Source organism: Notamacropus eugenii, chromosome 2 (genome assembly GCF_028372415.1).
Source record: "Notamacropus eugenii isolate mMacEug1 chromosome 2, mMacEug1.pri_v2, whole genome shotgun sequence".
In the NCBI taxonomy this organism is placed as follows: Eukaryota; Metazoa; Chordata; class Mammalia; order Diprotodontia; family Macropodidae; genus Notamacropus; species Notamacropus eugenii.
In genome coordinates, this window is record NC_092873.1 from 376402749 (window position 1) to 376428403 (window position 25655).

At 37.1% G+C, this 25655-nt stretch overlaps 1 protein-coding gene across 1 annotated transcript; it reads left to right on the plus strand.

The window, feature by feature from the left end:
• Positions 1-19073: 19073 nt before the first annotated feature.
• KPLCE (KPRP N-terminal and LCE C-terminal like protein) lies at positions 19074-21451 on the plus strand. The gene is made up of 2 exons (XM_072638563.1): positions 19074-19111; positions 20340-21451. Exon 2 carries the CDS (start codon positions 20366-20368, stop codon positions 21209-21211), a length of 846 nt encoding a protein of 281 aa, XP_072494664.1. The 5' UTR covers positions 19074-19111; positions 20340-20365; the 3' UTR covers positions 21212-21451.
• The last annotated feature ends 4204 nt before the right edge of the window (positions 21452-25655 follow it).

Sequence of the window (25655 nt, forward strand, 5' to 3'; positions counted from 1 at the left end):
GGAGCTTCTAGCCTACAGTTCCTAATGAACAAGAATAAAGCAAGGTCAGAGACCACATACCCCTGACTACCTTTGAAGCTTGGAGCTGAGTTTGTGTTATATTTCTTGGTGTTTTGCACTTCCTTCCTTTTCTTCCTCTAGTAAAATAAAGACTGGAGATGTCAGAGGTCTGACTCTAATACCTTGACCATACCTTGCTGACTCACCCAATGACTGTTAACTCAGCAGAAACCAAAGGGGATAAAAGAACAGCTTGTGGGAGGGAGATTTCTATTTGCTTTCTCTTCCTCAGCTTCTCCAGGAAATAGTAATTAAAAAAAATAACCCATTTATTAAGCACTTAGTATATGCTAGGTGCTGTGCTAAGCGCTGAGGATACAAGTATAAAAAGAAAGACTGTCCCTGCCCTCAAAGAGCTTATGTTATAATGGGGGAAGATAACACCTAAAAGAAAGTTGAAAAGAGGAGGAGGAAAGACCTTCCATGGGTGTATGGTGGAGAAATCAAAGAAGTTCACCTGGGAATCCTGCCCCTGAAGGTTAAATGACTTTTTCCCAAAGCCTCACAGGAAGTGTCAGAGGTGAGATTTGAACTCCTATCTGACTCCAGAATCACTGAGCTTTCCACTGTATCAAACAATGAACAGCATTAAGTGATCAAGACCTAAGTTCAAATCTCACCCCTAATGAATACTGTCTGTGTAACCCTAGGCAAGTCACTTAGCCTCTCAATGTTCCAGACAACTCTCTAAAAAGAGTCTAGCTTACTGAACAGGTACTGACTTGCATAGGTGAAAGTCATTTCCTTACAGGAAGTTCCCTACAACATCCTGTTACAAAACAAAACACAAAATGGCAAACGATCTGTGATCTACCTTAGTAGAAGATAGATATGATGGAGCTGCCTGAAGTATATAGAGGTTAAGTGGTATAGCCAGTATATGTCAGAGATGGGTTGTGAGCCTCGGGTGATTCTAAGCCTGGCATGCTGTCTAGACTTCTCTAACAGTTTATCGTAAATGTAATATCTTGGTGTTATACACAACGCGGCCTTGATCAAACCCTTAATCCAAAGGCTTACACGCTGAAACACATATTGGCAATAGTTCTAATTTACGTGGTACTTTACAGGTGGTAAAAATTGGATCCTCTCCAAGACAACTCCGAAAGACTCATGATGGAAAATGGTGTCACACAACCAGAGAAAGGGCTTTAGAGTCTATATGCAGATAAAAGTATACTATTTACTCTCCTTTTCTTTTGCTGTTCTATTTTGTTTCTTCTTTCTTGTGGTTCTTCCCATGAATTCTAATTCTTCTTTACATCATGACTAAAGTAAAAATATGTTTAATGTGAATGTATAAGTAGAGTCTATTGATCAGATTGCACGCCATCTTGGGGAGGGGGAAGGAAAGAAAAGGGAAGGAAATTTAAAACTCAAAATCTTATGGAAGTGAATGTTGAAAACTAAAAATAAATAAATTAAAAAATTAAAAAAGAACATTAAAAAAAGAAATATCATTAGCCTTTCACATTTCTAATAAAGGCTTATATTTGAAAAAAAAAACATTTGATCCTCGTAAAACTCTATGAATATCTGCAAGTATTGTTACTTACATTTTACAGACAAGAAAACTAATTTTAGAAAAGTTAAATGACATGGTTCTTGATCACAGAGCACCAGAACCCCAGTCTCCTGACTACCACTGGGAATTTGGGATTTGTTTCATGACATTATAGCTGCCTCCTTGTGAAGGGTTTGGATTAGATCATTTGATGGTCCTTTCTAAATCTAGCACTTTAAGGTTCTCTGGACAGAGCAGCCACACCATACCTGGAAAAGGTATGTTGTTAAATATTTCCTTATTTCTCCCTAAAGAGAACTAGAAACAATGAGCACTGTGTTTGGAGTTGAAGGAGCTAGGTTCAAATCCTAGTTCTATTATTTGTTTTCCATGAGAACTTAAGCAATTCACAAAATTTTTCTGAGCTTCAGTTTTCTTTTCTTCAACATGAAGAAATTGAATTAGAAATGACTTCTAAGATCCCCATATAATCCTATGATTTATTTACAAGGGTGAAATAGTGACTGACATCACAAGGAACAAGGTTTGAAGCATCTTATTGCTTCTTTGAAATCTCACTGTGCATAGACCAAGTTGCTTATTCATTTTTCAGTTATGTGTGACCCTATTTGAGGTTTTCTTGGCAAAGATACTGGAGTCATTTGCCATTTCCTTTTCCAGCTCACTTTACAGATGAGGAAACCAAGGCAAACAGGGTTAAATGACTTGCTCAGGGTCACACAACTAGTAAGTGTCTGAAGCTAGATTTGAACTCAGGAAGTGGAGTCCTTCTGAATCCAAGTACCACCTAGTTGTGCCACCCCAGACCAAGTCAGGTGTCGGAAATCTGTGACTTCAAGGCCACATGTGGCCTTCTAGGTCCTTGGGTGCAGTCTTTTGAGTTTTATTAATCCTTTTATTAAGGGTATTTGTTCTTTGTAGTTTGAATTTTGTCAAAGGACCACACTTGAGGACCTAGAGGGCCACATGTGGCTGTAGTTCCCCATCCCTGGACCAAGTATTCTATTTCAAATTCTCAAGTAACTTACATAAGATTCACTCAGTCATTCAACAAACATTTATTAAAAGTCTCATAGGTGCTGGGCATTGTGCTTCACGTGAGGGATACAGAGACAGACATGAAATTTTCCCCTGTTTTCAAGGAGTTTACGTTTTGTTGGGAGAAAAGAACATGCTCATAAGCTAAGTAAATAGAAAAAATACGCCAAGTAATTTCATTAAGTGTTTGGGGGAGAGGGGACTTGCAATGAAGGGAATCAGTGTGCCTCTCATTTAGGAAGCGGTGTTTGAGCAAAGCTTTGAAAGAGGCAGAGATTGGAAGGATGGGTAATCCAGGTATGGGACAAAGGCGAGGAAATTTGAGAGGTATTGTTGCGTAAGCTGAACAGTATGTAAGACCATTTTGGCTTGGGCTTTAGAAACCTGAGACACAGTTCTCACATATTGTCTTCTTAAGTGAAAAGTTAACATATTCCAGTGGTGAAATTTTAACACCAATGGTGAATATGATGTAGATTCTTAAGGATCTGGGATCAGAGAGCTGATAGAGATCTTCAAAGTCCTCTATTCCAATTCCCTTATTTCACAGTGAGGAAAAGAGACCTAGGAACATGACTTGCCCACGATCTCACAGGTAGTAAATAATTCCAAATACTCAGTTCTATCGAAGAGAAGGAACACAAACTATCAACTGCAAATCAAAAGGACCAATGCTGGCCTCAAGGTGGTGCTCCACAGTAACCCTAACAGTCTCCAGTAATTCTCTGAGCTGAGAAGACCTGAGCAGGAAGCCTTCTAGATAAATAAGGAGCTGATATAAACTGTGGGGCTCTATGGACACACCTATATCTTATGGAAATGAATTGTTGAATCATAGGATTATAGACTTAGGGTTGAAAAGTACGTATAATATCATTCTTGCCCAACTTGCTCGTCTTAGAGATGATGAACCTGACAGCCAGAGAAGTTAACAGACTTACCAAGCTAAGATTATCCAAATAGTGTCAAAGCGAGGATTTGGAACCTAGTTCCCTGACTCCAAACCCAACACACTTTCTGCTGTATCATGCTATTATCTGATTGACTCCCTCCACCCGCATTGCCCCAGCCCCACCATTTTAAAGAAACTAGGAATGTGAGGCCCAGAGACATCTGGGGAAGTTTGCTCTTTCTCAGTAGGTTAAGCTGTCAGATTCCTAATTCACCTCAAAAAGTCTATGAATCCGTGAGTTTGCCAGAGTCTTGAGAAAATCTGGGGCTATATTATATTATAATTATATTATATTATCTATAATATAATATGTTGATATTATATTATCGATAATATAATATGTTAATATTATATTATCTATAATATAATATGTTGATATTATATTATCGATAATATAATATGTTGATATTATATTATCGATAATATAATATGTTAATATTATATTATATATTATATTATATATTAATATTATATTATATTATCTATAATTAGAAGCTATATACCCATGGTTTGCAGAACCTCCCAGTACCTTGCAGTAATTGCAGACGCAATGTGAAAAGTTCAAAATAGTAATAATGATGATATTAATCATAATGGTTCCCATTTATTGTGACAGAAAGGGGGGATCATATAGCCTGTGAGCTCTATTGGTATTTAGGTAATGTCAAAGGAACCTGTGGCAGATAAGTCAAGTCAAGTCAGCAGGAAGTTGCTGGATTCAAGTACAGATGTGGACATTTACTACTTGAAAGATATTGGGCAAATGATAACGTTTCTGGGCTTCCATTTCCTCATCTGTAAAATGAGGGGGTTAGATGAGATGGACTTGACATCCCTGAAACTCTGGATCTATAGTCCTATGACGTGGGTAAGAGTTACACCACCTCTAGCTCCTATTTCAATAATTCAGCAAGTATTTGTTAAATTTGTTAAATTCCTGCTACATTCCAGGCACTGAGCTAGGCACTGGGGGTAGAAAGATAAAGGATATTCCAGCCCTTGCCCTTAAGGGTCTTATGGCCTATTAGCTAGCTGAGCTGTCTGGTTGAAGTAATGATCTGTAGATAATCCCTAAGTGAATACCTTAGTGAATTCCCTAAGTATGGATATTTCTGCCCTGTACCCCTTACCTTATGCCACAGAGGAGGCATCCAGACTTCTGCCCTTTTTTGGCAGGGATGGCAGGAGGTGGGAAATAGCAGAAGGACCATAGGAACAAGGATGGGTGTGGTCAACAACTGATAAGATTCTGCCTTTGGATTCCATCAGAAGCCCTTATAGTATCAAAAATCTGTGTGTGTGTTCATCCTTTGTTGCCGAAGAAGACCATGCCATCAGAGAAATGATGACATGACTTGCACTTGACTTTGTTTTGGGTGAGGGAGGGCTGATCAAAAATCTAGAATTGAAAGGGACCTGTATGCTTTAATAGTTCAACATGGCACTAAGACTTTTGGGATATCCTGTATTCTCTGAATGAAAAGATGCAAAATCTTCAAAAGAATCAGTACATTTGATTTCATTCGATTTGGTGCCTGAAGGGATATGAGAGATCATCTCGTTAGTGCAATGTCCTTATTTTAAAATGAAGAAACTGAGGCACAAAATAATGAAGTGACTTGCCTATGGTCACATAGAATCAGTTATAGAACCAGATCTCTTAACTAGAAGAAATCCTATACTCATTTCCACTGTAGCATGCTACACTTCCCCTAGGGCATGATATGTTTTCTCAGGCATGAGAGTGGTAGCGTGCAGCCTTCTAATAATGAAAAGAAACAACCCTGAGTAGAAAGAGATCTGGCTCTGTAACACTTTTTCTCTAAGAGTATTTAGGTTTACATAATTTCCATAAATTCTCTGCTCTCAAAAGCCTGTTTATGCTTGGCTGCAAAGACACACTGTCTCTTGAATAAACAAATTTGTACCTAAAAACAATCCTGACTTTGTGCATCTTCTTTGGTCTTTAGTCTCTTTTTGAAAATTAGTTTTCATAGGAGGGGAGTGGTAGAAGAATGACCCACAGCTATGTTTTGAGGGTTGGTGCTAGGCACATACTTCCTGCTTTCCTTATTGTCTAACAGTCAGTGGCCACCTGAATGTGGGACATCATGATTTACATCAGTGGTGTAACTCACATACAAGCGGATCCCTGTGGCCCACATTGTTGGTTTAGAAAAACCACAAATTAATATTATTTATGTTTTATTATATTTTTGTTTATTTTGTTGAACATTTCTCAGTTACATTTTAATCTGGTTCACTGTACTTGGAAGTTTTGTGGCCAGTTGTGGCCCATGGACAGCAAGTTTGACACCTCTGGTTTACCTGGCCTGCATATAATTTATTTATGTATTTTCCACTCCAGAAATATTTTCTATAACAACTTATTTCTCTCAAAAAGTTAACAATGATGATAAAAGCATTTATATAATACTTTAAGTTGGTAAAGGACTTTACATATGTTATCTCATTTGATCCTAAAAACAACTTTATGAAATGGATGCTATAATTAGCCTCATTTTACAGATGAGGAAACAGGCTGACCGGTGAACTTGTGCAGCATAGTAAGTGTCTGAGGCAGGATTTGAATTCAGGTCTTCCTGACTCCAAGTCCAGCACTCTATCCACTATACCACCTAAACAAATGAGTCAAAGAGGATCACAGGAGATAAGATGAACAATTTTGATTACATAAAATTTTAGAAAAGTGTATAAATAAGTTCAGTGTAGCTAAGATTAAAGGAGAAATGGCCAACTGAAAAAAAAAAACTTTGCAAGTTTCCCTTATAAAAGCTTCATTTCCAAGACATATAAGTAAATGATTCAAATTTACAAGCCATTATAAATTATTTGACAATTGACAAATGGTCAAAGGATATGAACAGGCAATTCTCAAAGGACAAAATCTAAACTATCTACAGCCACATTAAAAAAAAACCATTGAGATAGTTAAATAATTGGAGAAGTGAAATTAAAAATAACTCTGAGATACTATCTCTAAGATGGGTAAATTTGACAAAAAGGGAAAATGACAAATGTCAGAGGGCTTCAGAAAAACAAGCACTAAAAATATGCACTACTGATCAAACTGTATCCAACTATTCTGGAAAGTAATTTATTTGGGACTATGTCTCCTAAAGTTGTTAAACTGTGTATACTCTTTGACAGAACAATACTATTACTAGGTCCATACTATCAAAGAGGTCAAAGAAAAAGGCTTACATGTACAAAATATTTATAGGAGCCCTTTTTGTAATAGAAAAGAACTAGAAACTAAGAAGATGCCAATCAGTTGGGGAATGGCTGAGCAAATTATGTGATATGGACATAATGGAATATTATTATACTTTAAGAAATGATGAAAAAGATGGTTTCAGAGAAATCTGGGAAGACTGTATGAACTGACACAGAGTAAAGTGAGAAGAACTAAAGCAACAAAGTATACTGTAACATCAACATTGTATAAACAAACAACTTTAAAAGACTAAAGAACTCTGATCAATCATGATTCCAGAGCACTAATGATGGAGAATGCTGCCAACCTCTTGATGATGGTGTGTTAATATGAATAACAAGACTTGGTCAATGTGAGAATTTGTTTAGCTTAACTGTAATTATTTTTTATAAAGATTATTTTTTTATTTTTTTCTGAGAGAGGGAAGAGAAAGGAATAGGAGGAGTTAAAAGTGTTTAGTAATTAAAAAATAAGAAATTCCCAGTTAGTTTCTTTCCTAGGCAGAAATCTATTAAGGAAGTGAGAATAGAGTTTTGAGGACTAGTTTCTAGATCTAGTTAGAGAATCTCTCTCCAGGGAATCTTCAATCTATTTAGGGAGAGTGAGAAATAGCTTCTATTAGATCCCACTCTTATCAAGAATTTGTTTAAATTCTAATGCCATCTGATTTTATGTTATAAGAGACAGCATGACTCAATGGATGTTGTGCTGGACTTGACAGTTAAAAAGACTTGGACTTATTTCTCATTTCTGCAAATTACTAACTGTGTGATGCAAGTTACAACCTCTTTGAGCTTGAGTTTACTCATTTGTAAAATAGGAATAATAGCATCCACCTCACAAGGTTGTTATGAGGCTCAAATGAGATCATCTACTCTATATAAGTGTCAATTGTTGCTCACAAAATTTGATTGAAATCTTGGTCTCATTCAGACATATAAGGCTGAGTCTGTGCTGAATTATGATCAAGAAGTAATAAAATGATAGAATATTAGAGCTAGAAAAGAGCTTTCAATCCATCTAGCAAAATCACTCTTTAACCCTCAGTGTGATGACCACAAAAGAATCTGTAGAACATCAACAAATGGAAGCATTTATTCAGTGCCAACTATATGCCAGACACTATGCTAAGCACTAGGAATATAAAAAAATAAAAAATAAAAAAATAAAAAAAGGGCTTCCTACAGAAGATGGGATTTTAACTGGGGCTTAAAGTGTCAGGGAAGTCAAGAGGCAGAGTTGAGGAGCATTCCAGACATGGGGGGAAACCAGTAAAAATGGTCAGAATTGAATCTGGGTCACATAAGCAAAAAAAATGAAGGATGAGACATTTTCTTTGATCCTCACAACCTCTCAAACCTCTCTAAAACAGAAATTATGCATAAAAGATAAAGCAAATTTAGCTGTTTCCATGGTCTAGGACACCCACAATTCAAAAGGCTAAACACTGACCAAACAAACAAACCAAAAAACAACCCATGAACTAGTGTCTGCTCTGATCTTATTCAGCACCCATCCCCTTCTACTTTCTATGGTACTGGCAGTGAGTCCATACTAGTAAATCCAAAGATCCAACACACAGGCTTCCAACAAATTCAACCCCACAACCTGGTCCCCCAACTCTCTTTGCAGTGATGTGGAGATCCTGGCTCTAGTCTGAGGAAGTTTGCCAGATGGACAGTTAGCATGGCAGTAGCACTCCAGGACTAACACCTGTGGTGTGAGGGCTTGATGAGTGTTTTTCAGGGCTGTAGCATGCACGGTGGCCACACCCTGGTAAAAATATAGCAACTCTTTTGTAGTGGCAAAGAATTGGAATTGAGGGGAGGTCCATCAACTGAGGAATGGCTGAACAAGTTGTGATATATGAATATGATGGAATACTGTTGTGCTCAAAGAAATGACAAAGGGGATGGTTTTAGTAAAATCTAAGAAGATTTGCATAAACTGAAGAGAAGTGAAGAAAACAGAACCAGAATAATTTATAATCAACTCTGAAAGACTTAGTAACTCTAATCAACACAATGACCAATCATAATTCATGATGAAATAAGGTATTCACATCCAGAAAGTGAACTTATGGATGTGGAGAGAAGATTGAGGGATATTTTCTTCTGTCTTCTTGGAAGATATGGTTTTCTTGGAATATGGTTAATGTTGAGGTTTGTCTTCTTGGAATATGGTTAATGTGGAGATTTGTTTTCCATTTTTATATACTATTATAAAGGATTTAAATTTTTCTTGCCTTCTCAATGGGTGGAGAAAAGGGAGGAGGGAGGGAGAGAATTTAGAACTGAAAATAAAGCAAAATTGAATTTAAAAAATAAATATACACAAGGAGATGGAGTGAAGACAGAAGTCCAATGGAAGTAATAGTGAATAGGTACCCCTAGGACATTATGAACAGAATCTGGCAATTTATTTGTCAACAGGTGAATCAATGTTTTTTTTTTTTTCCTTTGGTGGGATTGCATTACAAAATGGGAGGGTACATGAAAGCAAGGGGAGCAGGGGAATAAAAAGGAATGTGTGATGTGCCCAGGTCAAATTGTAGGCTAATAATGAAGGGATGGTGACCTCCATGGTCTCAGAAAGAAGAGAACCTGTAGGGGAGTAGGTAAAGAATAGGGGGAAAGGATTAAAAGGGGATGAAAAGGATAGAGACATTGCCTGGTGGAGGGGAAAGTTTCCACTGATGAATGCTTCTATGACTGAAAAGAGATCTTTTGTTAAAGGAGATCGAGTGTGGTCTTGGGGACTTCGTATTTAAAAAGATCACTCATCCTACCTTGAGATGGGGATGTTGGAGCTCTTGTGGGCAATTGGGAGAAAGAGAAGACATGGATACAAGGAGACAATTTTGAGACAAGTGGGGAAAAAAGCTAACTTGTGGAGGGTGGAGATCAGTGGTAGATAGTATAATCAAGGAGGGTGATGATGGGGGGGGCGGGTTCTACCATGGGGCATTGTGTTCTCTGAGAGCTGTAAGAATTGGTATTGTTCTGAGAATGAGGCACAATGGAAAAGGAGAATCTGTGTTGCAAGCTCTATAAAGCAGTAGCAGAAACTGCATAAAGGGGAGAGCCTAGAATGGATACCTTGGAAATTTTGATTGCATGAGGAATATAGAGAATAGAGAGAAAAACTAGATAAATTATAGGGGTCATGAACCAGAGAATGAGGGTCTAGAGCAGACAGAAACAGAGATTGTATAATGGAGACAGTGTGAGAAATAATTTTTGGAAAGGGGCACAAGAATGAAATTTGAAAGAATAATGAATTAAAAAACTATTAAAGAGGAGGAGAGGAAGGGGAAATCTGTTTGACTTAGGGGAAAAAACAGAGGAAGAATTATATAACTTGATCAAAGTGGGAGAGAAGAAGGAACTAATAAGCAAAATTCCAAAGGGAAAGGGGTAATAAATGAGAGGAGTCAGTGGGAATAGGGTCACCTTTAAAAAGATGAAGCTAAACAGAACCAGGAGAACTTTGTACACAGCAACAACTACAGTGTGTGAGGATTTTTTCTGGTAGACTTAGTACTTCATTGCAATGCAAGGACTTAAAAAATTCCCAGTGGTCTCTTAAGGCAAAATGCCTTCCACATCCAGAGAAAGAACTATGGAATTTGGTAGCAGAATGTAGCAGATTATTTTCTTTTGTATTATGTTTAGTTTTCTTTTATGATTTTTCCCATTCATTTTAATTCTTCCATGTAACATGACTAAGGTGAAAATGTATTTAATAGGAATGCATGTGTAGAACCTATATAAAATTGTATGCCATCTCAGGGAGGGAGGGGGGAGATAGGGGGAAAGAGGGGCAAGGAAGGGAAAAAAAACTAAGTTATATGGAAGTGATTGTAGAACACTGAAAGCAAATGAAATAATTTTAAAAAAGGATTAAGCTAAAGTAACTGAAGGAACATAGTGCTGTGTTAATAGCAGAAGATGGAGAAAAGTCATAACCTGAAAAAAACCTCCAATGTTAGAGACAAGTGGAAGAAAATATAAACTTAATTCTTATAACTTTAGATATAAATGGATTAAACAGTCCAATAAAATGAAAAAGGGCTGTGAAACAGATAAGAAAACAAAAACCCTACAATCTGTTGCTTACAAAAAATACATTTGAAAAACAAAGACATACTCAAAATAAAAATGAGGAAATGAAAATTTTTTTTTTTACTGTGCATCAAGTAAATGCAAAATGCAAGAGTCACAATCATGCTACTGACAAAGCAAAAACAAACATTCAAAGAATTAAAAGGGATAACAAGGAAACTACATTTTTCTGAAAGGAACTATAGACAACAAGCCAACATCAGTAGCAAACTTATATGTTCCAAATATCTTGGAAATCTAAATTTATAAAGGAATCATTATCTGAGCAACAAGAAGACATAGGCAGGAACACAATAGTGACAGGAGACCTCAGTATCCCTCTCTCAGTTTTGAGTAAGTCTAATAGAAAGATGAACAAAAAAATAAAATATGGAAATGAGCAAATTGCTAGAGAAACTAGAGTTAAAAGATTTATGGTATCTTCAAAATGGTACTGCAAAAGAATATACACATTTCTGAGCACCACATTGTACTTTTACAAAAATGTACTAGGACACAAAGATATTGCATACAAATGTGAAAAGGCAGAAACAGCTAACATATCATTGGTAGCGTACAATGCAATCAAAATAGTCATTGGTTCAGAGACTACACTAACATAAACTAAAAACGTACACTAACAAAACAGAAAAAGAGAGGACTGGTAAACTGAATATGCATTTAAAAAATTGGAAAGCCAACAAATAAGCAAATTGCAAATAAATACAAAAGAGGAGATATTAAAAATAAGAGGGGAAATAGATAAATTAGAAAAAACTCTAAATGATTAATAAAACTAAAAACTGATCCTTTGAATGGACAAATAAAATTAGTTATTAGCTAATCTGATTAAAAAGAAGAGGGCAGGAAATAAAATCAGTAAAACATCAAATGGAGAAGGTGAAATCATAATAAAACCAGAAGAAATAAAAAGAATAATCAAAACATATTATTCATAGTTATATGTTAACAAACAACCCAAAAGAAATAAATATCTTCAAAAATATAAATACCCAACATATCAGAAAACCAATCTCAGTACAGGAAATAGATCTAGGAAAGGAGCTATTGGGGAAAAACAGAACAAAAACAACTCCTGGTTCTGATGGATTCACAGGAGAGTTCTATTAAACTTTAAAAAAACAATTAGTACTTATACTTCCTGAAAGATACAGACTGAGGGCTGCTTTAGTTGCATCTCAGAAATTTTGGTATGTTGTTTGAGTTATTATAATTATCTTTTACATAGTTATTAATTGTTTCCATGATTTGTTCTTTAATCCACTCATCTTTGCATCAAATTTCTCTGATTAGGGTTTGATATCCAAGATATATGTAAATATGTATATATATACATATACATAGTTAATAAACATACTCATATATGACTAATAGTCATTCCCTGATAGATAAGTAGTTCATAGATATAAACAGTTCTCAAAAGAAGAATTGGAAAACTTTTACAACAACATGAGAAAAGTTCACAACCATATTGTTAATAAGGAGAGAAAACAAATCAAAGCAAGCCTGAGGTTTCACTCCACACTTTGCAAATCAGCAAAAATGTAAAAAAAAAAAAAAAAAGGCAATAATTCCTGTTGGAAGTGTTGTGGAATGATAGGCACACTAATAAATTGTTGGTGGAGCTGTACAATCATTTTGGAAAGCAATTTGGAATTATGTGAATGAGTTGACTAAAGTATCCTTACCCTTTGAACCAGAGATTCCATTACTGGCCTTATACTTCAAGAAAGCCATTGATAAGAAGAAAGTACCCTCTACTACAAAATATTTATAACAGTTCTTTTTGTTATAGTTGAGAACTGAAAAGAAAGGAGATGCCTATTGGTTAAGGAATGGCTAAACAAATTATGTTTCATGAATATAATGAAATATTACTGTGTTGTAAGAAACGATACGTGATACAGGGAAGCTTGGTAAGATTTATGTGAACTAAAGCAAAAGAAGTAGAACCAAGAAAGTAATATACACAATAACTACAATAAGGTAAATTAAAAGAACAACTACATGTCCAAAATTCAAAAGTGAATATAATAAAATTATAAAAATCAAATGGGACTAGAACGAAGAGATATGAGAGGACATCCCCAACCCATTCCTTTATGGAGGTGGGAGATTGAAATGTTTTTGCATGTTTTCAATTCAGTTGTGCTGATTTTGTTTTCTTCTCCCAAAATACTATTTGCTATATGGGATGGATCTCAAGGATGAGGGTGGAAAGGAATATTTGGGCTAATTGTGATGATGTAAGAAACAGAAAACATCAATAAAAAACTTTTTAATTAAATAAAAGAAAAAGAAAAATGCTTAGAGTCAGGACATAGAGTGTTTTGTGTTTCTTCTAGACCTGAAGATGTTTATAAAGGAAATAGGTAACTCTCAGGTTATTTAAAATTTCACTTGCCCTAAATCAGGGGGCTAGACTAATTTAATTCAATTCAATAAACATTGAATAAAAGCTTACACAGTTCAAGGTACTATCTTGGATACTGGGCTGCCCTCAAGGACTTTTTGTTCTACTGTGGGAATACAACATGTACACGGTTAAGTAAAAACAAATTAATTTCAAAATAATGTAAAGTAATTTCAGGAGGGAGAGAGCCCTGATAGCTGAGACTATCAAGAAAAGTATTGTTTAAAAGATAACATCTGAATTATGCTTTAAAGGATATCTAAAGTTCTAAATTCAAGTCCTCTTCAGCCGTCTGAGTCCAGAAGTTTATCATTCTAGGAATTTGATTTTATTTCTCTGTGATCGCATGTTTCCACTATTTTGAATGTGATTGTATTATTCTTTGAATCTATGACGCTCTGATTCCATGAGTCTGAATCCATAAGGATGCATGGCAATCTTACAACTGTTGTACCTAATTTAGGATGTGTGACTCACCAGGCCCTTGCACAAGTCACATGGCTTCTTGGTATCTTACTTTCCTGACTTGTAAAACGGGCAGAATGTACCCCACCCACCTCAGTGGGGTGGCATGAGCATTGTCTTACATAGATGCTGTTAATATTCTTTATAGGTGTCAAGTCAATGAGTGAGGATGTCAGCAAGTCTCCACCAAGCAGGAAATGACACAACTGGAGTTCTTACTCTACCATTTTACATGGTTGGGCAGAAATCACACAGAAAACCCTACATAACTTAAGTATGATATATACATGTAAATCATGATTTATCACTATGGTTATTTTAACCACTGGTTTTATTAACACTGGTAAATTGCAGTTAACATGATGAGCAACATTACGCTATGGAGAGAGATTCTCTTTTCAGTTTGGCACCATTGATAGGTAAATGTCCTGGACTGCAGTCACATGAAGCTCCCCCAGAAGACATTAGGTAGAATGTATGGTGGAACAATAGCTAGAAGATTATGGAAAACATAATTTTCCTTGGTTTTAGATAAATGACAGAATCACAAAATGTTAGAGTCAGAAGGGACCTTAGATATAAAACAGTCCAGGAACTAGCAAACTACAAATGAGGACTAAATCTAGCCCATAGTCTGCATTTGTGAGGCCTAGCTAAGAACACTTTTTTTAAATTAAAAATAAAGTTTTATTGTATTTTAAAATAAAAGAACCATTCTCTTTTCTAAATAATATTTTTTATTTTAAACTTAAATACAAAATAAGAAAAGAAAAAAAAAACATTGCCATGTACGCAGCAGACCGTAAGAGAAGATTTGATATAAAACAAGAAATTTCCATTCCAAGAAAGCCTATATAATAAATACTACACATTGTTTTCAAAGCTGTCCAGCTTTTCTTTGCATCCTAGTTGGTTTTCTTTTGTTCTCTGCTGTGTAGTTTTTACATTATTTTCCCCATCCTCTCCTCCCCCCTCCCTAATCCTAAAGAAGGCTACAATTAATTATGGAGATGCATATATATGTATATATATGTACACATATGTGTATATATACACACATATACATAGATATGTATAAACATACACATATAAACACATATATACACTCTTTGGGCATATCTCTCATTTTTATGTTTCCTAAAAGCAACATATTGTGAAATTCAAATTTTTGATCTGTTATATATAGCAGCTACTAGGCTTATTTCCACCTGTCATTAGGTCCAAGTACTTTCATATTTTTCTAAATCAACCAGCTCATTGTTTCCTATACTACAGCAGTATTCCAACCCAATCACATCCTATCTGAGAGATTGTCTATGAAAATTTCCCCCTAATTTTCTGCATTCCTTTTATTCTTGGCTTTATTTTATTTACACAAGAAAATTTTAATTTAAAATAATTGAAATGATCCTTTTTACACTTCACCAATACTCTCCCTTATAATATATTTTAAGGTCTGATATTGCTGAATTTACTTCCTTTACATCTTTTTTCCCGGTTTCTTTGAAATTCCTGACCTTTTGTTCTTCAAAATTAACTTTTTCTAGTTCAGTAAAATTTTTTTTCCAAAATTTAATTGCACTGACATTGAATAAATAGATCAGTTAGGAAAAATTGTCATTTTAAAAATTCAGTTGACTTTGCCTATCTATGAATGATAAATATTACTTCAATTACTTAGATCTGAGTTTATTTGTATAAAAATATTTTGTGTTTATGTTCATATAGTTCCTGCATTTGGGCAGGTTATATGCTCAGGTATTTTACACTATCTAGGTATTTTAAATAGTCTAAAACAATATTGAATAATAGTGCTGACACATAGTGTAGTTTCTCTATTTTCACTTTTGATTAAATCTATTTTAACTTTAACCTTGTCTGAGATCATGATTACTATCCCTGCTTTTTTTACACACTAAATTCTTGTCCTGCCCTTTACTTTATCTTTGTTTACATCTCTCATCTTTATAATGTTTCCTAAAAGCAGCATATTGTTTTTTTAATTTATCTATTTCTTTTTATGGGTAAATTAATCCCATTCACATTCTAAGCTACAATTACTTGTGTATTTTCCTCCTTCCTATTTTTCCTCACTATCCTTCTCACCCAATTTACGCTATCCCTCCTCACTCCTCTGCTTTACTTCTACCTTGCCCTCTGATTCCTTAACCTACCCACCCCTGCAAAAGTCCCTCCCTTATCCTCTCCTCCCAACCTATTCTCTTGCCCTCTTATTTCTTTCTGAATTTAGAAGACTTTTATACACACACACACACACACACACACACACACACACAGACATACACATACACACAGATGTTGTTCCCTCTTTAACTCATTCCTGATATGAGTAAGGTTCCAGCACTACCCACCCTCCCCCTTACTAACTTATTCTATACCATTACATCATTTTTTCCTTTTATGCCTCGTTTGTATGAGATAATGACTCCTTTTTATCTCTCCCTATTATTTTTTTTTAGAATCACCCCATCATGCACAGTTCAGCCTAAGCCTTTCTTTCAAACTACCCAAATAATGACAATGCTGCTAATATTTTCTCATATACAAAGTAAACAATTTGACCTTGTTTAGTCCCTTATAATTGATTTTTAATGTTTGCTTTATATTTCTTCGGGAAAAATGTAGAATTTTCCCTTAAGTTCTGGGGTTTTTGTCACAAAAACCTGAAAGTCTTTCAATTTGTTAAATGTCTATTTTTTTTCCCCATTCAAAATTATGCTTAACTTAGCTGGGTAAGTTACCCTTGGTTGAAATCCCAGCTCTTTTGCTCCATGGTAAAAGCCATTTTCAATCAAATTGTTTAGTCTCCAGGGAGGAGGTACGGAGAAAAATTGGAACTCAAAATTAAAAAAATTAATGTTAAAATTGTCTTCACATATAATTGGGGAAAGTAAAATATTATTAAAAAATTGAAAATTTAAAAAATTAAAAATTTAAAAAAATTTAAAAAGACCAGTTTTCTGATCATACAAAAACAGGAACTAGGAGAGTGGATTTGGCCCTCAGGCCATGATTTCCTGACCCTTGATTCCTGAACCAAGTCCAATCTCCTCATTTTACAGAAAACAAAGAAAGGCCTCATGAAGGAAAATGACTTTCTCTGAGTATACGGTGTCAATAGCATTATCAAGAGAGAAATCCATCTTTCTCCAGCATGGGCTTTTTTCTTTTCCCACTCTGCCCCAACTTTGCATTCCCTTTCCTGCCACCAAACATTTGCAGCGTCTATAGCCTGTGCCTATTATTGTTCAATTCAATTCAACAAACATTAATTAAGCATCTCCTATGTTCAAGGCACTATTAGAGACACTGAAGACACAAAGACAAACATTCTGGGGATATACAATTTCCACATGAATAGGTAAATGCAAAATATATACAGAGGGATACAATGTAATTTCAAGATGGAGAAATAACTGGGGAATCAAAACGGGCCTTGCGTAGGCGGCTGCACCAGAGCTATGCTTTCAAGGAGCCTAGGGGAAGTGAAAAGGAAAGGAAGAAAATAAGCGTTAATATCATGCCAACTCTGTACCGATAAGCTCTTTTACAAATATTATTTCATTTGATCTTTACGATCAAATCTTTACGATAACCCTGCCAAGTTAAGCGACTTGATCAGAATCACAAAGCTAGTGAGTGTCTGAGGCTGGATTTGAACTCAGCTCCTCCTGACTCCAGACTGTACTCTTTCTATTCCTTGCAGCACTAGCTGCCTCTATAAGGTGGAGATTAGGAGGGAATGCATTCTGGATAATAGGGAAACCACTTATATAAAGGCACAGATTTGGAAGACAGAATATTGTATGAAGAGGATAGCTAGCCAAGCAGTTTTACTAGAATGGAAAATGCATAAGGGGGTGTGATATGAAATAAGAGAACAAAGGGATGTGGGAACCAGGTTTGGAGGAATTTGCATTTAATCTTTATCTGCGCCTTTCTGCATTTTAATTTCCCATCAAGGCTCAGATTAGGTGCCACCTCCTCCATGAAGGCTGCTTCCAGTTGTTAGTTCTTTCTCCCTCCTCAAATTATTATTGTTGCTAAGACCAATTCTCTCTTTCTTACCTAGGCTGGAAGTATAGTGGTCACTCAAGAGCCTGATCCCAAAACTCATCAATGAAAGAGATTTAACCAGCCTCATTTTTCTGACCTGGACTGGTTGACCCCTCTTTAAGTAGCTTAGTTGCTGTCCACTCCTAGGGATTCACTGTTTTGGTGCCATACTTAATATAGACAATCCCAACAGCTTTAGCACTACTCAGAACTTCCAAATTCTATCAGCCTCAGCCTCTCCAGCAGCAGGGATTACAGGCATACATCTCCATGCCTGCCTATCTCAAATTATTTTCTATTTACTTATCTGTGTACATGTTGTCTCCTTCTGCTCCCTCAGGATAATGTAACTCTTTGTAGACAGGGTTTATTTTGTTTTTATTTTTGCTTTTCATTTATTTATTATTTTATCCCCATGTCTAGCAGAAAACAAGCAGTTTAAAAAGTTTTTGTTCTTTTCTGACCGTTCCTTGGAAGCATTTGGTTTTCACAGTGAGCTCAAAGAATCACTGGCACCAGTAGATTCTGGACCTCAATTCTCATCTGTGCTACACTATTAGTAGAACCCAAATCATGCCTTTACTAAAGCTTGAGACTCTTAAATACCTTGAAAAATGGAGTGATCTAGACAAGTGGTATCAAACTTGAATAGGAACAGGGGCCGCTACACCATACATAAGTCTCTCTATGGCTCCATATTGACTTTGAAAACCACATATTAAAGTTTTCTATGTTCTATTATATTTTTATTACTTTTGGTAAATATTTCTCATTCCCAGTTACATTATAACCTGGTTCTGCACACTCAGGCATGTTGTCTACAGTTGTATGTTTGACGCCTTTGGTCTAGACTCAAATATTCCTAGGAAAATATTCCTTTGAAATACATGAGGACTTATAGACATAAAGAGGAGGTCCATAGGTGAAAAATAGAATAAGAATCTTTTATTTTTCTCTCTCATATTCCTGAGGACTCAGCACAGAACAGAGAGGCATGCTCTACCTATGACTGAAGAGATGGCTATATGGAGGAGGAATCTGGCCAATGGAATGCCAGCCTTGGTCATAGGGTGCCCAGCTGCCTGATGAAAGAATTAGATGCCAGTAAATTGCCTCATACCAAGAGTCAGAGCTAAGAGCCCCTTATAAAAAGGCCTCCTAGTCCTGTGCTCCTCAGAGCAACTGTCTTCTCAAAGCCTTACTCCAGTCTACAAAGAGGGTGAGTCTCTTGGGTTTCAAGAGTAGGGAGATGGGGTGGAATGAAGGATTTTGCTAACTTAGTGCCGGGAAATTGGACTAAAGAGTTATTGAGACTTCCAGATAGAGGTGGCAGAAGGGAAAGGTTTAGGTAAGATCTGGTTGAATATACAAAAGCTAGGAGGTATCCTGTGTTGGTAAATTGTCTTAGGATATCCTGGATCTTCCTTGTATTTGAAGGCAACTCTTGAGTCTCTGTTTCAAGGGATCTAGAGACTCTGGATAATCTAAAGCAGTGGGTAATTCAGAAGGAAATTTTATTTGGTTTTCTGATGTGTTACATTTTTTTTTTTTTTTTACTACTGGTAAGGTTCAGTTTGGAAATTCTTTTGACCCAGATTACTATCAAAATGAGTTTGCTTTCCCAGGCCACACCTTGATTAGGTGGTGAGAAAAAGAGACCAAGGAAGTGTAAATTAGCCAGGAATTTTTTATATTCTAAAGGTAACCCACAAATTAGACAAAGAAGTTATAGAATAAGGTAGAATAGAATAGAAAAGGAAAGGAAAAGAAAGAAAGGAACAGAGTACAATAGAATAGAAGCAGTTGATGATGTGCTGGGCACTGTGCTGAACCTGAGTTTACAAAGAAAGGTCCTTTCCTTCTGGGAACTCCCAGTCTAATGGGGGAGACAACAAGCAAACAACTATGTACATGGACATACAAGATGTATGTCATATATGTGGATATATGCATATACATGCATATACACACATGATGGGGAGAGAGAGTGTGTGGGGGGGTGGAGAATGGAAGGTAATTTCAGAGGAAAGATAATATGTGTGGCCAGGCATGGAGAGATAGTGAAAGAAATGCCAATATAGGGGAAAAATCCTTGGGCTGAGAGTCAGGAGATCTGGGTTGTCTTTCTCTTCTATTTTCTAGTTGAGTAACCTTGGAAGAGTTCTTGTACCTATTTCTTAGAATCATAATTTTCTCATATATAAAACAAGTGGGTTGAATTATATGATCTTTAATAGAAATTTAGAGTTGAGAACAATTTTAGAGATTATCTAACCTAATTCCCAGTGGCAGATCCAGGACTAGAATCCTATCTCCCTACAGTAATTCTTCCAGATGGGGAAATTTTAAATGTAATTGTTTGAAATTCCCCCAAATGTCTAATAGATGTCTCAAGATTCTGAAACTGTCTCCCTGTTTCATTATCTCTTCCTAAACTCCCATTTCAGATTCAACACTTGAAGAAGAAAAAAAGATGTGTGACCAGCAGAAGCAGCCCCAGTTCATGCCATCTTATGTGAAAGGCTCAGCTTCAGGGCCCATCCAAACTGCTCAAGGTCCAGCTCCATACCAGGCACAGGTTTCCTATGGGAGTGGACCAGAGTCATACCAGTCTAAGACTTCCTTTATAAAAGGTGCCTCTTCTTTCTTTCAGAAAGGCCAATCTAAGGGTTCTGGTGTGAAATGTCCACCTCCATGCCAGACTACCTATGTCAAATGCCCAGCTCCATGCCAAACTACCTATGTGAAATGTGCACCTCCATGCCAGACAACCTATGTGAAATGCCCAGTTCCATGCCAGACTACCTATGTGAAATGCCCAGCTCCATGCCAGACTGCCTATGTGAAATGCCCAGCTCCATGCCAAACTACCTTTGTGAAATGCCCACCTCCATGTCAGACTACCTATGTGAAATGCCCAGCTCCATGCCAAACACAGTCTTGTGTCAAATGCCCAGCACCTTGCCAGACACAGACTTACTACGTGCAGGCTCCCTCTGTCCAGTACTTGGCACCACAGGGCATGGCGCCGTCTTCCTACTATGGTTCTAGTTCCTGTGGTACCACTTCTTGCCCCTCTGCTCCGATAAGCTTTGGGGTGAGGCCTTTGAGGCGCTGGATTCGTGGGCCGCAGTGCCGTGAAGAAAGCATAGGTTGTTGCGAGAATTCCGGCTCTTGTGAGAATTCTGGCTGTTGCAGCTCTGGCTGTTGTAGTTCTGGCTGCTGTGAAGGGGGATGCTGCTGCCTGGGAATCATCCCCATGAGAGCCTGTGGCCCTGCCTGCTGTGCCAATAATGATGAAGATGACTGCTGCTGTTAGTATCCAACCTTCACTGCCATCTTTTGCTGTCTCCCTGTTCCCTCCCAGCGGACTCTTGCTCTACGGGAGCAATCCCAATTCTCTCATACCCTCCCCAGAGATCTTGAAACCACAATGGTTGGGAAGAAGAAGGTGTTCATGTTCTCTGTGCTATGCTTGCTTCTTTTTAAAGGCTGCCTGCTAGAAATTGATCAAAATAACAAAAACTTGTGCAACAATAAAACTGAGAATGCAATTTATTAGCAGTTCCCTGTGTGATCTTTTTCCCTCTGCTTGACTTCTCTAGGATCTTACTTCTTTCTGCACTTGAAGCTCAGAAACAACACAGAAGGAGGAGGAGGTGGACCAAGTTTGTCGTAGAACAAATTCTCAGTTTATTCTAGAGAACAGTTCCATTTAAAATTGCTCAGAGAATGGAATGAAGGTCTCTCTCTAGCTAAAAGCCCTTTCCTGACCATTGACAGAGCAGAGAATAATGAAGGATCATAGGGTCATAGAGTTAGCTCTATATATGAACTTAGGCAGCTAGGTGGTACTAGAGTACTAAGCTTGGAGACAGAAAGACTCATTTTGCTGAGCTCAAATCTGGCTTCAGACACTAGTTGTGTGACCCTAGGGAAGACATTTAACCTGTTTGCCTCAGTTTCCTCATCTGTAAAATGAGTTGGAGAAGGAAGTGGTAAACCACTCCAGTCTCTTTGCCAAGAAAATCCCAAATGGGATCATGAAGAATCAGACACAACTGAAAATGACTGAGCAACAGCAATAGTCCAGTGATTAGGGTCTGAAGTAGGGTGATGACTTTATAAAAGAAGAGGAGAGATTCATATGAGAGATGAAGAGGTAGAATCAATAAGATTTGGAAACTGATTAAATATACGGGGTAAAGGAGATTTGAGGATGAAGAGTTGAAGGGGATTGAGTAGGGATGAGGATGACTCTGAGGCTGTAAACCTAGGGGAATAGAAGGTTTGTAGAGCCCTCAGTTTTCTTATCTGTAAAATGAGCTGGAGAAGGAAATGGCAAACCACTCTAGTATCTTTGCCAAGAAAACCTAAAAGGGACCATGAAGGGTTGGGTAAGACTAAATACCTACTTATTCCCTATGACTCTAGGGAATTTCTGGTCTATTCTTCTCATTTTACTGATGTGAGAATGAGGACTAGAAGGTTAAGAAGCTTACTGAAAGTCACACAAGTAGTAAGCAAAACTGGGATCAAAATGATGATTTTTCTGATGTCAAATCCACCTCTTCTCCCTCTTCCTCTACTGTACTCAGACGTTGCTAGGTTGGTTGTGGTCCTTCCTTCTTGAAGAGAAACAAAATGACATCACTATGTTGTAGTCAAGGTATGTGTGTCCATCTGTGGCTGATCAGACCAATATGAATTCAGAAGGCTCTACCACAGGTCAGGCACAAATAGTTCGCGTGAATATTTGGAGTGGAGATGTCTCGAAATTTGTGCATCTCGTCTTTCTTTTGTGTTACTGCAATCTACTTCACTTATAGTAAGTGAACTTATCCACAATAATCAATATTTCTCCATTTGCTGTAACTGATGATTCCATGTATGGATGGTGTAGTGCTGGGTGCTGGAGAACCTATTAATTGTTAGGCCAAAATGAGCACAAGCAGCAGAGAATTGATCCATATTCTGTTGTATATCAGCTTCAGGGTTTCATTGAATGCACAATCATCTGTAGAGAGCTTGTCCTTTTTTGGTACGTGGATGACTAGGGTCTTCAGGTCTAATTAAAATTTTTCTTTGACATCATCAGGGTTCATCATGGTGAGAGCATATGCGCTGATGAAGGTGCTTTCCTGCAAGTGGCAATCTCATGAGTCTGTCATTCATTCCTTTTGGTAGGCATACAAGCTTATTGAATAGATTAAAGCCTCCACCAGCTTCATGGTGCTCCTTTTCACTGTGACCACTCCAGAAAACTGTAGCCAGTTCTGACTTTACTAAGCTGGCCTTCACTTGCCAGCTTTATTTCACTCAAGGCTGCCATTTGGATGTGATACTTGTTGAGTTCTCTCACAACAAGATCTGGTCATCTTTGAGGTCTATTGGATTTCATGTTGTCTATAAACATGCATCACATTCCATGTACTGAGGGTAAGTAGAATCATCTTTGCAAAAGTATGTGTACATTTTTCTGTTTCATCCATGGGATGGGATCCCCACCTGCCACAGTAAGCAGGCCAGAGTTAGATGAAGCAGACAATTTTTTGGGAACATTTTAGGCCCTTCCTCATACCTAGAATTGAGCAGTGATCCTTAAAAAAGGCTGCTCATCCATCCAGGTGGCTACTGAATCCCACTGATGTTTCTAGTGAGAATCAACCCTCTGACCTGTGTACAAGGTTGTGACTATAGGTCCCAGTGTATCTACACCTGCTAGTTTGTCACTTGCCTGTCTCCATAGTACTGAGATAGGTAAAAATGGGTGATGTCTTTTGATTCATGCATAAATTGGATTTAAGAGAGGTAGAGTTACACAAAGTTGTAGGTCTCACTCTTTCAGACTCAACAGAGTCAAGACAAAGTCAAGACAACTGGTGATGACTTGGGATGTAGTGGATGACCTTGGCATCTTTGATATCCAACCAAGCTCTAAGCACTCTGTAATGCAGTCTTCACAATCTTGGGGTAGCCATCCCCATAATTCACTGAAGGGTTTGAGACCCCCTCAGTTACTTTCAACCTGGCTTAGCTCACCTGCCCGGATAGTTTCCCAGGGTGCAGCCATTGTACATACTACAGCTTCTTGGAGCTACAGGTGAGAGTGGAGTGCCAAGTGGACACCAAAAGTGGATGAGCAACCCTGAAAAAGATTCCGCAGCCCTCATATCAGAGATACTAATCTTCTCTGAGCACACCCTACACCCCTCAGGTGTGGCTACCCTTGATTGTAATGTAGACTTCTTGGCTTCTCTGGTTTTGAAGGATATGTGAGGTTATTACCTAAGTGGGTGTAAATATATACTCAAGTTAGAAGAATGGTATAACAATAGCCCCTTGAAGGGCTGGGTTCCCAGAGGCCAAACGAGTTCTCAAAGACTGTCTCCCTAAGATCTATGGATTCAACCAAGCACATTAAAAGAGACTCCTACCTAGAGAAAGAACTGATGGTGTCTGAACACAGGTTGAAGCATGCTTTTTTTACTTTATTTTTCTTGAGGTTTTTTTTGTCTGTTTTCTTTCACAACATGACTATTATGTATATTTTTTGCATGACTACACACACACACACACACACACACACACACATATATATGTGTATATATATATATATATATATATATATATATATATATATATATATATATATATATATATATATATATATATATATAACCCATATTGAATTGCCTTCTCAATGGGGGGTGGTGGTAAGAGAGGAAGAAAAAGAATTTGGAGCTTGAAGTTTTAAGAATGAATAATAAAAATTATTTTTACATGTAACTGAGGAAAAATAAAATACTAAATAAAAGCTAAAAAGAAAAAAAGACTTCTAAATTCTAAGATATCTAAGCCTCTATAGAACATTTCATTAACACATACTTATTAATAATAGGTAAAATAACAATGATGATATCATACGATAGGTATGAAAATAATAGTAATCTCTTAATATACATACTTCTGCTAAAACTGCCTGAGGTTCTTAACCTTCTGTCTGTGAACTTGCTTTTAAAATATATTTTGATAAATATATTTCTATATAATTGGTTTCTTTTGTAGTACTATGTATATTATTTCACGCTTTAAAAAATATTATTCTGAGGAGGAGGTTCACAGGCTTCACCAGTCTGCCAGAAGGGTGTATGATGCAAAAAGGGTTAGGATTCCTTGGACTAAACCCTCAAAGCTTATTGGAGTTATCCACTGGCTGTACATTATTGTCCCATCTAGTTGAGGACCATTGCCTTATGGCCACAAGTAAAAGTATGGTGGAAATTTCCAGAAGTCCTAAACTAGTTTTGTTGTTCAGCTATTTTTCAGTCATATCTAACTCTTCATGATCTTCCTCTCCCGCCCAGTTTGGAGTTTTCCTGGCAAGATACTAGAGTGGTTTGCCATTTCTTTCTCCAGCTCATTTTACAGATGAGGAACTAAGACAAACAGCATTCAGTGACTTGCCCAGGGTCACACAGCTAGCAAGTATCTGAGGCCAGATTTGAATTCAGGAAGATGAGTCTTTTTGACTTCAGGCACAGCACTTTGTCCACTGTGTCACCTAGTTGCCCACCCAAAGCAGTATAGCTAGAGAAGAAATGAGGAGATGCTTTGAAGTAATCTCCCTCCTTAAATAGAGGTTTTGTGGTTCATGACTCCATCATTCAATCAGAGGAAGAGAGAGTGATGATGAGGTGGAGACCAAGGCTGATGGAATCTTACAGGATGATAAGGTTTTCCCAATAATGAGCTTGCTGGGT

Coding starts and splice junctions, on each gene's coding strand:
- KPLCE (XM_072638563.1), top strand. CDS start 20,366: ATGTGTGACCAGCAGAAGCAGCCCCAGTTCATGCCATCTTATGTGAAA.